The sequence below is a fragment of the Canis lupus genome, chromosome 3 (assembly GCF_048164855.1).
Source record: "Canis lupus baileyi chromosome 3, mCanLup2.hap1, whole genome shotgun sequence".
Classification (NCBI taxonomy): Eukaryota; Metazoa; Chordata; class Mammalia; order Carnivora; family Canidae; genus Canis; species Canis lupus.
In genome coordinates, this window is record NC_132840.1 from 45,293,971 (window position 1) to 45,309,954 (window position 15,984).

General features: G+C 32.8%; 1 protein-coding gene across 1 annotated transcript in view; it reads right to left on the reverse strand.

Annotated features, from left to right (window-relative positions):
- DNAI4 (dynein axonemal intermediate chain 4) overlaps nucleotides 1-15,984 on the reverse strand; it is a 101,874-nt gene continuing 85,890 nt past the window's right edge. Inside the window, 4 exon segments of the mRNA XM_072820690.1 lie at nucleotides 1-1,053; nucleotides 8,433-8,589; nucleotides 10,749-10,975; nucleotides 11,829-11,927. Coding sequence (XP_072676791.1) covers nucleotides 1,003-1,053; nucleotides 8,433-8,589; nucleotides 10,749-10,975; nucleotides 11,829-11,927 — 534 coding nt within the window. The 3' untranslated portion in view covers nucleotides 1-1,002.

A 15,984-nucleotide genomic window follows, 5' to 3' on the forward strand; every position in this document is an offset into this window, starting at 1 on the left:
TTCCATTCTTAGTTTCATACAGACTTTTTTTTTTTTTTTCAGAGAACTTAGTGAGTTTCGAATGTCTCATCCTCTCCTCTCCACTTAGAAGGCTTTGCAAAACAGGGCACACTGTCCTATGGCCTCGGTTAACAAAACACAGGACTTGTTCTAAAGAACAGCATGGAATAGGCTGTTAGCAATCTGTTTGGGGGAGTTGCTGCCTCCCACTCCTCCTATTTCCACAAGCTAGCTCTAGAACCCTTCATAAGATAAGATCCAGATGCCAACTACAAATTGAGGACTTTCTATTTTCTCTCTGGGCCCACTTAAGCCTGGGCTTAAAACCCATAGCAGATTTTGGGCATGCAGAAGAGGATGCCCTGATGTGTCCCAGACTAACTCTTCTCACTGAATTGGGCGTGTGATGCATAGTGGCTAAACAATGCAATTTTGACATTTGCTGTCATGTCTTTTGCTTGTCAAATAGTCTCACAAAGTTTCATAGCTTCAGCTCTCAAATCTAAGAGGAAAAAAATCTGATTTAGAGAAGCATGTGAGAATCCAATATTCTCATAATACTAACACAAGTGGAATTCATAAATTCTGAAAAATAGATCTTGGGAAGCCGAAGATTTAAGAGTCTATGGAACTTCACCTTGTAAAGATTTTTGGTTTAAGTAATTCTAATGACGTCCAAGTGTGGCTTCTAATGGAATAATAATTTTCTAACCTATTTGGACATTTTATAAATACACATATGTAGTTGTATGTACTTGGAATATGACTAAAAATAATAAGAAAATCCAACAAGACTCTTACAAATAGCCTAGATCACAAACTAATCACATATTTCTGAAATTAAAGTGTATTTAATTTATGTTAAATTGAAATGGAAGCTATACATCAAATATCATTTTTTAACATTAAAATCTGAACTTACTGCATACAATTGGATTATTGGACATTAAACACTGTTTATTCTTTCTTTAAATAGCAATAAGAAAAAATAGTAATGATGAATTATCCTTGATGGTTTGACTTGGGTCCAAGCAAAGTATCTATTATATCTCCCTGAAAAAAAAAAAAAAAAAAAAAAAAAAAGTCAAACAATTACAATGCAATAAAATATAAATTAAGAGGTAAAGGAGTTTTTAAAATGTCATTTAAAATTTATAACTTAGTGATACATATAAAGGGCATTCAATAAGATTGTAATAAGGAAACAAACCAAAGTAAATTTAAATAGTAACAGTTACTTCCTAGTATAAACCTTTTTCCTATGAAAGACTCCGTTAATGGAGTTTCATAAACAATTTTATAACTGTTCAGTTAAGAGATCATTTTGAAAGCTCCTGTTTAGCCTCCTGTTTGGTTGTAAGTACCATTAAATCTGATTAATAGGTTTTTTTGAATCTCCCAGAAAAATAACCCTTAATCTTTAAAATATAATGACCAAAAGCATTATTCCTATTCCTATAGGAATAGGAAACATATTCCTATTAGGAAACTGTATTTATTATTCCTATTAGGAAACTGTATTTATTATTAATGTATGTAATATATTTGTTACAAGGAAATTTTGCTTACCAGCATTGAAATCATTAACATATATATACTCACACACACATTGTCAAAAATGTTTCAGACTCTCAGCTTAGCCTTCTGCTTTCAGGGCATACTGCTCAAAATAAAAGATGTCTCTAATGTATATATATTCCACATCTTCTTTGTCCATTCATCATTGATGGACATTTGGGCTGTTTCCATAATTTGGCCACTATAAACATCAGGGTGCATGTTTTCATTCAAATTAGTATTTTTGTATTCTTTGGGTAAACATCTAGTACTGCAATTGCTGGATCATAGGGTAGTTCTATTTTTAACTTTTTGAGGAGCCTCCATACTGTTATCCAAAGTAGCACCAGTTTGCATAAAAAAGAATGAAATCTTGCCATTTGCAACAATATGGATGAGATAGAGAGTATTATACTAAGCGAAATAAGTCAGTCAGAGAAAGACAAATAACATGATTTCACTCATGTGAAATTTAAGAAGCAAAACAAATGAGCATAGGGGAAGAAGAGAGAGGAAGGCAAACCAAGAAACAGACTCTTAACTATAGAGAATGATGGTTACCAGAGAGGAGGTTGGTGGGGGTGATGGTTAAATAGGTGATGGGGATTAAGGAGTGTACTTGTTGTGATAAGCATCTGGTGTTGTATGGAAGTGTGAATCACTAAATTCTACGACTGAAACTAATATTTTACTGTATGTTACCTAATGGGAATTTAAATAAAAACTTTAAAAAAATCTAATTTATTGAAATCCAAACACAAGGATGAAAGTTTTTCTTCCACATTCCAATCTATATTCCATACTTTTACTAACTATAATATGTCCACTAGGAACACAGCTTTTATATTTGTGTTTAAATAATGTCACATAAACCATAACATATTGTACTTCTATAATTTCCTTCAATTTGCTTTTATCACTCAACTTTTTAAAAGATTTATTCAAAATTTGTCATATTAACACATTGAAATATGTATTATTTAAATTTTTATACTAGAGTCACTCATGTGAATATGCCACACTTTATCCAAAGTTTCACTGATGATAATCTAAGGTTGTTTCCAATTTATCAATATAGAAACAAGGCAGGTATGAACATTCTTTTCTCATTAGCATGTCTTTCAGATCACTACTAACAAATTAAAATCTTGGGAGATATACAGAATCCAAACAGATGTCATTTAAACATCTTATAGATGGATTTTAGTCCTACCAGATAGGAAAAGTGAAGTAATTCAGAATTACTGACACAGTAAATAAATGACTTGAAATCAATTGTGTGATATACCAACCCATGGAGAGTTGCAGACTTCCATGAGGAGATGGAGGATGTAGGTAATAGGTAAGTTGACTCCAGGAGACATGGACTCTGAGACCACTCCATTTGGAGGGCATTGACAAATTGACTCTAGAACAGGGCTCAGTGTGGCAGCCAAGATATTTAGCAAAATCTCTTTAAACATCCACAGTCAATATGCACATCAAGCAGTTGAGAAAATAATCTCCAAAACTACTCAGAATGCTTCATTTGTTTATTGGAAAACCTATTCTTACCCTAGAAGAATAATTATTGTATATAGAAATAATACAGCAAACCAAACAGATAATTTTAATATTTTTTTGTATTAAGGAACTTGTATATATTTGGAATTTTCAATATTCATTATTTAAAAGGGAATTTGCCATTATTTGAATGCTTAGCAAATAAATTTGTGATTCTTTTTTTTAAATTTTTTTCTTAAGGTTTTATTTATTTATTCATGAGAGACATAGAGAGAGAAAGGCAGAGACACAGGCAGAGGGAGAAGCAGGCTCCATGCAGGGAGCCCGATGCGGGACTCGATCCCGGGTCTCCAGGATCGCGCCCTGGGCCAAAAGCAGGCACTAAACCGCTGAGCCACCCAGTGTGATTCTAATTTAAATGTGTTATTGGGTAATTAATTTAGACCCGTAATTATAGATGGAAATATTATTAATTTGTATAAGGCATTGGAACAATTAAGAAAATTTAAGATCCATCATATTCAAAATTTAAAATTTATTAAATTGGGATGCCTGGGTGGCTCAGCAGTTAAGCATCTGCCTTCGGCTCAGGGGGTGATCCTGGAGTCCCAGGATCGAGTCCCACATCAGGCTGCCTGCATGGAGCCTGCTTCTCCCTCTGCCTATGTTTCTGCCTCTCTCTCTCTGTCTCTCATGATTAAATAAAATATTTTAAAATAAATAAAAAATAAAATTTATTAAATTAATAAGAATTCCTTAAATATCAGATTTGTTTTCCCATAAGACAATTGAAGTACTTAAAAATCTGTATTAAATTTATAAATTAAACAGATTTAAAGAAACTTAATTGTTACAAAAGCTTATTTAAAGTATGTATTAATATTTGTTGGACTTATAAACAGAATAATAAAATATATCCTCTAAATGTAAGAGCTTAAGGTGAACTAAGACTTTTTAGAAATTTTATAACATATTTGAATATGAACATTTTAAGCAAAAGTAGATTGAATAATCATGAACAAAAGAAATTTTAAGACAAAGGAGAAAGAAAGAAAGAAGGAAAGAAAGAAGGAAAGTAAGAAAGAAAGAAAGAAAGAAAAAGAAAGAAAGAAAGAAAGAAAGAAAGAAAGAAAGAAAGAAAGAGAAGAAAGACCTCACCTTGATGCCTTACACATACCTCCTAGTACACATGTGCAGGACATTCTCTATGGTATCACTGGCTTGTATGGTATATGAATTTTCAGCTTTATTGAATTGTTCTCCAAAGAGGCTATGCTAATTCAGATTCCTATGACCTTTGCATAAAAGTTCCTAATTCCCTACAACTTTGCTGATACTTAATATTGGCTAATATTTTAGTTTTTGTAAATCCAATCAGTTTGAACTGATATCTTATATAATTTCAATTGTATCTTTCTTCATTAATAGTGAGAATAAATGTTGCTTCTTAAGTTTATTTGATCTTCCTATTTCTTTCTTATGAATTAGGATGTTATACATTTGCCCTTTTAAGAAATTGAATTGTTCTTATTGTTTTGTTTTTGTTTGTTGTTGTTGTTGTTGTTCTTATTGTTTAATAGGAGTTTCTTATATATAATGGACATTATGTCTTTCATAATCTTGGAAATTTCTTCTTTTAATCTGTTTCTTTTAACTTGGCATATAGAATCTTGAACAGAAGGTATTAATTTTGACATAATAATCATAAAAGGATACTTGAGTTTTATTGAGAGCTTACTATGTACCAATAATAGTTCTAATCACTATGTACCCATTAACTCATTTAATCTTTCTAACAATCTTTGATTCTGGTACCAATATGCCTGTTTTACAGATAAGAAAACAGGAAAAAACTAAAAAAAAAAAATAGGGGATATTTTTGGTCTTTTTTAAATCCATCTTTGCCTTTAGATCATTTAGACATTATCCTACATTTCCTTCTAGTGGTTTGTTTTATTTTTCAGTCTTCAGTTCCTTTAGAGTTCACCATCATACAAAATGTGAGGTAAGAGTCTTATTTTATTTTCCTCCCAAGTCACTTCTAGAATTATAAACCTTAAATGGCTTTTTATTTTCTATAAGATGAAGATCAAACTCCTCATCATGGCAAATGACCCAACTGGCCCATTTGTCACTTTTCTCTTAAGCAATCTCTTTACCAGTCAAAAGGTCTACTCATCTTTTCCTTAAAATGTCATGGACCTTTCCAATGCTGTATCTTTGCTCAAGCCTTTCCCTCTGTCTGAAGTAACAGTTCTATTTGCTTGTCTGCAAGGAAAATTTCTAATCCTCTGAAGCACAGTTAAAACTTAACCTCCTGTGTGAAAGGCTTCCCCTAAGTATTCTCATATGTTTTGCTTTCCTTCTTCCCACTCTTCTTTCAAGAGTCAATTTTCCTACTCTGTGCTTCTATTGGAGTTTTTTTTTTAATTATTATTTCAGTGTTTATGACTCAATTATATTTTTGTACATATATTTTCCTTTCTTAGAAACCATGTGCCTTTTATAAGTGTGTTCATTTAGACATTTTTCAATATTTGCTGAGTGCCTATTATGTGCTAGCACTGTGCTTGAATATACAAGTTTCCAAGTAGTTCAGACTAGGAAGAAAGACATATATACAAAATATTGTAGTTTATATATTGATAAATTATTATAGGTCTTGATAGGTACTGTAGATATATATGTGATGAAAAGAATGAACATGCTAATGCCCATAAGTTTCTCTGCTACCACTACCCCAATACACACTAACAAAGATTTTTAAATAATTCAACTCCCTTTCCTCACTGCCCAAGTTTAGAATATCTGGGCAAGTTCTTAGAGCTCTTATGGGATAGAACTGATGGAATCACAGAGATAGAAAGGGATGGATTTAGGCTTTGAGGCTACATTTAGAATTTGAGGGATATGTAGAGAAAAAGAAAAAGATTACTATTAACTAAGTATTTTGATTCATTTTTAATGTTTTTGAGAGACTTGAATAAAGAATAGAATTCTCTGATTCCTTCTGGCTGTTGGGCTGTGTATCTTAAACAAATGTGAGCATAAACATCTCAGTAGCTATTAAAATAGCTTATACTCAACAAATATGTGAGAAATTAAAAATATCAAAATGTTTTACGTCATGAAAAAATAAGCCATTGGGGTCTCATTCCTCACAGCAGACTAAAACTATGATGTAAGAACATGAATTTTGGGAAGAAAATACTTTAGGTAGTGTAATGATTTGGAAAATAGGTAAGTAAAAACAAAGACTAAAATTCATTCATGATCCTAACACTAAGAAATAAACTTTCTGATATGTTGAATTTTCCTCCAGTTTTTCAAGGCATATTTATTCAAGAAATACTTATTGAATAACTTCTAAGACACTGTACTAGGCTATAGGAATATAGTTCAGAACAAAAGAGACAAAATTCACTATTTACATGCAGCTTACATTCTAACTATGGGAGACAGGCAATTACAAATCAATAAAAGAATATGATATATTTGAAGATAAATGTTAGTAAGAAAATAAGTCATAGAAAAGTATTAAATAGGAAGTGTAGGGAAGAGTAGAGGTGCAATTTAAAATAAGGTAGCCAAGGACGATTTCACCAAGAAAGTGACTATATTTGAGCAAAGATTTAAAGTGGACGGAAGAACAAACACTGGATTTTAAGTAGGAGATATAACAAGTCCAAAGTCCTAAGTATCTATCTATCTATCTATCTATCTATCTATCTATCTATCTATCTATCATCTGTCTATCATTTACAGTCCAATATGGATGGGATAAACCTCCACCTTCTACATGCAACCCAAATCTAATCAACACACCTGACTTCTCTGGCCACATTTCTCTCTGGTTGGATATTTAGATTATTTCTTTTTCTTTTCTTTCCTTATCCTGTTACAGTTATGCTATAATTAATTTCTTTGATTGTCTTTATGAATATTTCTATAGAATGGAATTCCAGAAGTATAACAGTCTTGGTTCAGACTGCCAAATTGCTTCCAAAGAAGTAATACAGCATTATTCTAACATTTCTCTGTATAATAGAAAACGTATCTTATCAGATGCTTGCCAGTACTGAGTAGTCCCATTAAATTAAAAAAAAAAAAAAAAAAAAAAAACTTGGGGCACCTGGGTAGCTCAGTTGGTTGAGCATCCAACCCTTGGTTTCACCTCTAGCCATGATCTCATGGGTCCTGAGATCGAGCCCTGTGTCAGGCTCCATGCTCAGCAGGTAGTCTGCGTGAAGATTCTCTCCCTCTGCCCTTCCCCCTGCTCATGCTCTCTCTCTAAAATAAATAAATAAATCTTTAAAAAACTTTTTTTTAAATAAAAAGAAGGAATCTTTTCCTTCTTTAAAAAACCTTTAATTTCACATATGAGAATGCTACCACATTTTAATTTGATGTAATAAATTTTTTATTTCTTTAATTATCAGTGAGGTTTAATTTTAAAATATACTTGCTAGTCATTTTTTGTGTGTGAATGAACTGTTCCTGACCATTACCCACTCTTCTATTATAGTCTTAGTGTATTCTTATGGATTTTTTCATTTTTAAAATATTTTAATATGTTTATCATATTGATGGTAATATTTACTAGATTTATCCATAAAATAATAACTTAAACATAAAAAGCAAAAAATTGTAGGGCACCTGGGCGGTGCAGTGGGTTGCACCAGCTCTTAGTTTCAGCTCAGGTTGTGATCTCAGAGTCATAAGATCAAGTCCTTCATCTGGCTCCATGCTCAACACAGAGTTTGCTTGCAGTTCTGTCTCCCCCTACCTCTATCCCTTACCCGCCCCTTCCAAATAAATAAACTAATCCTTAAAAGATAAAAATAAAATTAAAAAATTAAAAAACAAAAAAAATGGAAAAAAATACCTTAAAAATAATAGGCATCTAGTGATACTGATTGCCTGTCAAAGTTTTACAATAAAGTTTTCATATTTGAAGATCAGAGTAAAGGAACAGGATAACACTACAGAAGCAAAAAAACAAATGCCTATTTGGGGAACATTAGATAATATCTAAAATATTACCATTTCTTATAAAAGTCTTTGAATATTTATAGTAAACTTCTTCAGCTATATTCAATAATTATTATTCCCAACAGTATACTAGGCACAACTTTAAGTTATTCCATGTAACATTTATAATTATTATGGTATATTATCATTTTCATTTTACAGAGAAAAATCATGAGGCTCAAAGAAAATAAGCCTAATAGATACCATGCTTAGTAGGTAGCAACTCTTAAAACTTATGTTATTTCCATTGTACTACACTTAACATATTTAAGAAATGTAAATTCCTTGTATGATACAAAAAATTACATAAAATAACAAAAATTTTGTCACGTGAGTCTTACTCGGCCAGAATCCAACGCAGTGGGCATATTTCTTAGTTCATACACAGCAACCTGTCCATCACTGTCACCCACTAGAAGGCAATCTGTTTGTTTGGCAAAGAGAACAGTTGTGAACTTGATTCCAGGGTTAGCAACATTCACAATGAGAGGATCCAAACTGAAATAAAATGTTTTATTTTAAATTCAGTTGTTGTTAATACATTCTTTTTGTATACAGATTAAGAAAAGTCAGATATTTTTTGTGTCTTCAAATGACAAAACAAAACAAGCTTCTTAAGTAACTTTCCAAAATCAAAATAACTATTTCTCAACTCCTTATTCAATCAAAACTTTCATTTCTTCAGTGAACTAATTTCAAATAAATAAATTCAAGAAGTTCACAATTAAGATGTGAACTCATAAGTTTAAACTCCTGTGCTGGTTAGCTTGGTGAGGCTATGGTACTCAGTTGTTTGGTCAACACCAGTCTGCACTTTGCTGTGAAAGTGTTTTGTTTAAAAATGATTAACATTAAGACCAGTAGAATTTGAATAAAGCAGATCACCCTCCATAAGATAGGCAGATCTTCTCCAACTTGTTGAAGACCTTAAGAGAAAAGATTGAGTTCCCTGAAGTGGAGTAAAATTCTGCCTCCGGACTGCCTTCAGACTCATGACTGCAACATGGACTCCTGATGGAAATTCTAGCCCGCCAGCCTGTAGCACAGACTTGGCACTTGCCAGGCCCCACAGTCATGTGAGTCATTCCTTAAAATAAATCTTTCTTTTTATTGCTTCTGTTTTTCTGGAGAACCTTGACTAATACAACTCCTTAAGCAATAAATGTCTTTTAAAAGAAGGGTATTTTGATCCAAATAAAACTCTGGAACATAAAAGAATACTTTGAACAAGAATTTTTTTCTATTCCCCAATCATCCAAAGCAATCCACTGATGCCCTAAAACACAAAAGAAGCAGTAACTTGTATACTTCTGAAGGAATGTCCTGAGAACTGCAGTTTTACCCAAAAAATTAAAATGATAGGTGGGATGAGTTAGGTAATCATTTTATACATTAGTCATTTCATATTCAAATATAAATTGTTTTGTGATATAATCCTTGTTTGGGGGTTCGAACTGTTTTATAGTATAAGCCATGGCAAATTTTAGAGTTACTAAGTTATTAACTTCTAGGGAAAAAAAAAATTGCCATTAAGAATAAGTTCACCGAATTTTGTGTCACTGATTTTAACCAAGAATGCGTCCCTCTGGGGCAGCCCCGGTGGCTCAGCGGTTTAGCGCCGCCTGCAGCCTAGGGCGTGATCCTGTAGACCCTGGATCGAGTCCCGCGTCAGGCTCCCTACATGGAGCCTGCGTCTCCCTCTGCCTGTGTCTCTGCCTCTCTCTCTCTCTCTCTGTCTGTCTCTATGAATAAATAAATAAATAAAAATCTTTTTAAAAAAAAGAAGCTTTAAAAAAAAAAAAGAATGCATTCCCCTGATTGTTGCTAATGATCAGCATAAAAATCTACAGTAATTTCCAACTGAAGAACTCACCTCATTAAACACTTTATTTCTGTAATGTATAAATTTCTATTTTAAAAATAAAGATGGGTCTAGAGGATACTCTAGTAACTTTGGTATAACACATTAACATTTTTAATTAAAAAAAATAAAAAAATAAAAATTTTAATTAAATGCATGGCCCTTTGAATATGTTTTAAAGAAGGTAAGAGAATAAGTAAATATTGTAAAAAAATTATTTTGTTCCTTTTATATTATTGCAGAAAATCTTCAGTTAAAAACAATTAACTGCCTGTCTGCTTCTTCTATAAACTAGGCAATAAAACTGAATTCAAGGTAGCTATGATATACCAGCCTGTAAAAGTTTTAGATGAATATGGCAACCTATTTTTCATTTAAATATTTTTAAAACCACATATGGGAGGGCACCTGGGTGGGTTAGTCCATTAAGCATCTGCCTTTGGCTCAGGTCATGATCCCAGGATCCTAGGATTCAGCCCCTGCTGAGCAGGGAGCCTGTATCTCCCTATTCCCTGCTTCTTGTGCTTTTGTGCTTTCTCTCTCTCTCTCTCTCTCATTCTCTCAAATAAATAAATAAATAATCTTTAAAAAAATAAAACCACCTATGGTATAAGTCATTAAAATGAATATAGCTTCTTGGCATATATCTTTTATTCATAAGGACTCTCACAGTATAAACTATTACTTGTTTTTAAAATAACTACAATTCTCTCTAACAAATACCAAAACTATCAGATATCATTTAGTTTGAACTGCTTCTACAAGAAATATCACCAAGAAAAACATTAACACTTACGTGCTGGTGTGAAGGTCCCAAATCTCTACTCTGCTCTCATTTGCAGCTGCAAATATATAGGAGGATTTTGGAGACCAGGCAACATCATAAACAACATAAGTAGTTGGATAAAAGCTCAAAAATGGCTTGGTATTCTCCTGTTGCCATATAATAACACCCCAATCTGCAGAACAGCTTAAGAACACATCATGACAAAATGGATTCCACGCTATTTTATATACTGGACCCTAGAATAAGACAAATAAATTAAAACACATACATATATAATATTTGACATCTTATACTTTAAATCTGACCAACAAATTAAAATGCTAAGATTTCTAGAAGACTTATGCACTATGCATTGTGTATTATTTTAACTGAGAGAGTAAGGTCATAAATTGAATCTTCTCTAAATTATGCCATACAGAAACATAAAGATATAGTTGTTATAATACTAACTAAATATTAACACATATTGTACTCATTTACCTTAAAAAATATAAGGAACATTTTAAAAAATGAAGGATCAAATGAAGAAAACATAGATGGAATAATCACAAAAGATACAGAAAATAAGTATATGCTAGATATATTTTTGCCTTGGGATCAGCATGTTACCGTAAGCAAAGTCTTTTAGAAACAAATAAAAATTGTAACTTCCATAATTTGCAAGAAGAAATCAAGAATATCTAGAAGCTAGAGGTGCCTGGGTGGCTCAGTTGGTTCAGTGTCCAACTCTTGATTTCGGCTCAGGTGTCATGATCTCAGGGTGGGGATATCCAGGCCCATGTGGGCTCCATGATGAGTGTGGAGCCCGCTTAAGATTCTCTCACACCTTCTCCCTCTGCTACCCCCACCCTCCAGCTCCAGCTCACATACACACTTCTCTCTCTCTAAAAAAAAAAAAAAGTAAGAATATCTAGAAGCCAGATAAGATGCCCCATGCATTATTGATGGTTTCCATACAAGAAAGCACTTAGGTTGGTAATGTTAACTCTGAAGTTGTAAATTTATTGCATGTTAAAGGTACTGTGTATAATACTATTTTTTCAGAAATATCAAAAATAAGTTTTCCATACCTACTATAATTAAACCAACCTTATGTCCTCTGTAAGTATCTAGGTATTGTTCATTATAGGAACAAGAACATTTGTGAATATGGCCTTCTTCGGTGCCAGCCAAATAGATATTTGTATCCTATAACACAAAAAATTTAAATGTATTGGCTTGTGATACATTAGTAAATGTACAAAATAGAAAGTTAGACCCCTTAAGATCTATTAAAATCAATTCTAGGACCAAAACTAGAAATACTATCTTGATCATAGTTGTCTGTTGTCTTTTTCTTTCTATCATGATTAAACTTTCTATAATTAAACTACCTGAAAAGCTACTATGCAAAGAAAATATAGATTTGTTCTTTGCTGGAATAGAGGGAAGAACTTAGATCCTATCTAGACATTAAATGGACAAGCACCGGCTTAAAATAAGGAAGAAAATTTCTAATATTTAGAGTTACCTAACAATGGAACTAACAATCCAGGGAAATAGTAAGTGTTCTTTCATCAGAACTAGTCAAAGAAAAAAAAAAAAAAAGAACTAGTCAAAGAGAAGACAGACAACAGTAAATAATGCTGAAGAAATGATTCTTGCTTAGAGTGAAAGATTGAACTAAATGGAGTCTCAAGCATTTTTAACTCTAAACGTATGTACTAAGTAGAGATTTTAAGTGTATTTCCTACTCTGAAGTCATAGTCAAAAGGTCTGAAAGTCGGGTTCTATGCCCTATGTAGAGTTACCTGGGAGCATTTTAGAGATGCAAAATCTTAGGCCCTACCCTAGACCTAAGGAATCAGAATCTGCATTTTAACAAGATTCCCAAATAATTTTATGTACATTAAAATTTGAGACACTTTGCTCTAGTATATACCAGTACTTAAAAATGCAACTACTAGATTAAGGATTATAAGTAGTTTTATTTATTTATTTTTTTAATTTATTTATTTATGATAGTCACAGAAAGAGAGAGAGAGAGAGGCAGAGACATAGGCAGAGGGAGAAGCAGGCTCCATGCACAGGGAGCCTGACGTGGGATTCGATCCCGGGTCTCCAAGATCGCGCCCCAGGCCAAAGGCAGGCGGTAAACCGCTGCGCCACCCAGGGATCCCTATAAGTAGTTTTAAATAACACAATAAAGTACATATTTTTTCCTAAACTAGTATTAACAATTTATATTCAGCAGTATATAGAAGTTCCCTTTGATCCACATTCTCATCAACAGTTGGGTTATATTAGAAATCTTAAATTTTGCCATTGTATGAGGTATAAAATTATATCTAATTGTTTTAAGTTCCATTTTTATGAATATTAACAAGGTTGAGCACATTTTTATGTTTAATGCCCATTTGCATTTCTTCTTCTGTTCATGTCTCCTATTTTATACATAATATTTTTTATATTCATTTATATAAAAGTTCTTTATATATCCTATTACATATGCTTTGTCTGTTATACATGTTGCAAATATCTTCTCCAAGTGTATGGCTTACTTTTTCCTTTCTTTAGTGTCTTTTGATAAACCGAAGTTATCATTCTAATGTAGCTGGTTAGTTAGTATTTTTTGTGCTTTGTTTTAGAAATATTTCCTACTTTGAGGTAATAGAAATGTTTTCCTACATCTTCTTCTAGAAGTTTTTTGTGTATGATAGAATTGATATCTAATTCCATTTTTATATGGATAATGATTATCTCAACACCATTTATAAGTAGGTTATCTTTCCCAGAGATCTTCAAGGTCACTGTCTTAGAGTTGTGTTTGTCAGTCTATAAAATCTGACATTTCCATTCAAGAGATTTATTGGTCAGTTCACTCAGAAACAGAAATGGGCAGAGATTTAAGTTGAACTATGATACAGTTGCAACAAAGGGCTCAGCCCAACCTCTAAGAAGTTCTGGAGTTGAGATAGTGTTTGAGTTCTGCCTCCAGGCAAGGAGGCCAGACAAGTTATACCACCATCCCCCACCCCCTCCACCACCACCAATAAACTAGTGAAGCAAAATAAGACTCAAACCAAAACCATATCAAAATCAAACTAAATGATAGTAGTCTAAATATCACAATTAAAAGACAGACACTGTTAGATCAGATAAAAAAGCAAGATCCAAGAATATGCTACCAACAAGAAATGTACTTTTAGACATAAATAGATTAAATGTAAAAGGATGGAAAATGATTTAAGAAACAAAACAAATGAACATGAGTGGAGGGAATGAAAGGAAAACCAAGAAACAGACTCTTAACTATAGAAAACAAACTGATGGCTGCCAGAGGGGAGGTGGGTAGAGGGATGGGTTAAATAGATGCTGGGTATTAAGGAGGGCATTTGTTGTGATGAGTACCAGGTGTTGTATGTAAGTGTTGAATCACTAAATTCTACACACGAAACTAATATTACACAGTATGTTAACTGACTGGAATTTAAATACAAACTTAATTTTTTAAAAAGATATAACCTGCTATAACACTAGTTAAAAGAAAGCTGGTGGCTACAGTAATATCAGACTAAGTTGATTTCAGAATACATAATATTATCCATTATAGATAAGGCCACTTTACAATGATAAAAGAGTTGATTAGTCAAGAGAACATAACAATCCTACACATTTATATACCTAAAACAAACCTTTGAGTAACGTAAGGCAAAAACAGATAGAATTACAAGGAAAAAATAGACAAATCCACAATTATGGCCAGAGATTTCAGTACCTTTCTCTTAATAAGTGGAAGAAATAGGCAGAAAATCAGCAAGGTTATAGTCAACTTGAACAGCTTTAACCAATCTAACCTGATTATCATTCATAGAACACTCCACCCAATAGCAGCAGAATATACATTTTTCTGAAGTGCACAGGGAACTTTACATGTTAATATCACATTCTGGGCTTTAAAACAAATCTCAATAAGTTCAAAAGGATTCCGTTTATAAAAAGTTTGTTCTCTGATCATGATGGAATTGAATTAGAAATCAAGAACAGAAAGATCCATGCAAAAGCCCCAAATATTTAAAAACTAAATAGCATGCTTTGAAATAATCCATCCATCAAAAAAGAAATCAAAGGAGAAATTAGAAAGTAATCTGAATAGAATGAAAATGTAAATATATGGGATCCCTGGGTGGCGCAGTGGTTTGGCGCCTGCCTTTGGCCCAGGGCGCGATCCTGGAGACCCGGGATCGAATCCCACGTCGGGCTCCCGGTACATGGAGCCTGCTTCTCCCTCTGCCTGTGTCTCTGCCTCTCTCTCTCTCTCTCTCTCTCTCTCTGTGTGTCTGTGACTATCATAAATAAATAAAAATTAAAAAAAAAAAGAAAATGTAAATATAACATATTAGACTTTGTGGGATGCTGCCAAAGCAGTACTTAGAGAAAAAGTTATAGCACAAATGCCTCTATCATAAAAGAAGAAAAGTCACAAATCAATGATCCTAGCTTCCACCTGAATAAGCCAGAAAAATAAGAGCAAAAAAAACAAAGGAGAAGAAAGAATATAAAGATCAAAGTGGAAATCAATTATATAGAAAACAGAAAAAAAATAGCGAAATTCAGAGAAATCAAAAGCTAGTTCTTTGAGATCAGTAACATTGATAAATTTCTAGCTAGATTAAAGAAAAGATTTAAATTTTTTTTTTTAATTTTTACTTATTTATGATAGTCACAGAGAGAGAGAGAGAGAGGCAGAGACACAGGCAGAGGGAGAAGCAGGCTCCATGCACCGGGAGCCTGATGTGGGATTCGATCCTGGGTCTCCAGGATCGCGCCCTGGGCCAAAGGCAGGCGCCAAACCGCTGCGCCACCCAGGGATCCCGAGAAAAGAGAAAGAAAAAAGAAGGTAAAAATCACTAATAGTAGAAATTAAAGAGGTGACATATTTTAGAGTACATATTTTATAGCTATTAAAAGACATTAAGGAAATATTATTATGCCATTAATTTTAATAACTTAGATGAAATACATTCCTTGAAAGACACAAATTACCAAAATTCACTCAAGAAGAAATAGATAATGATACTAATAACACTATATCTACTGAAAATTTTAATTTCTAGGTAAAAGTTAAAAATCTTCCCAAAACTCCAGGCCCAGATGCTTTATTAATTTCATCAAATATGTAATGAAGAAATAATACTAATTGTACAAAATTCTTTCAAAAAAAGAGGGCATACTTTTCAACTCATTCTAGTGGATTACTCTAGTG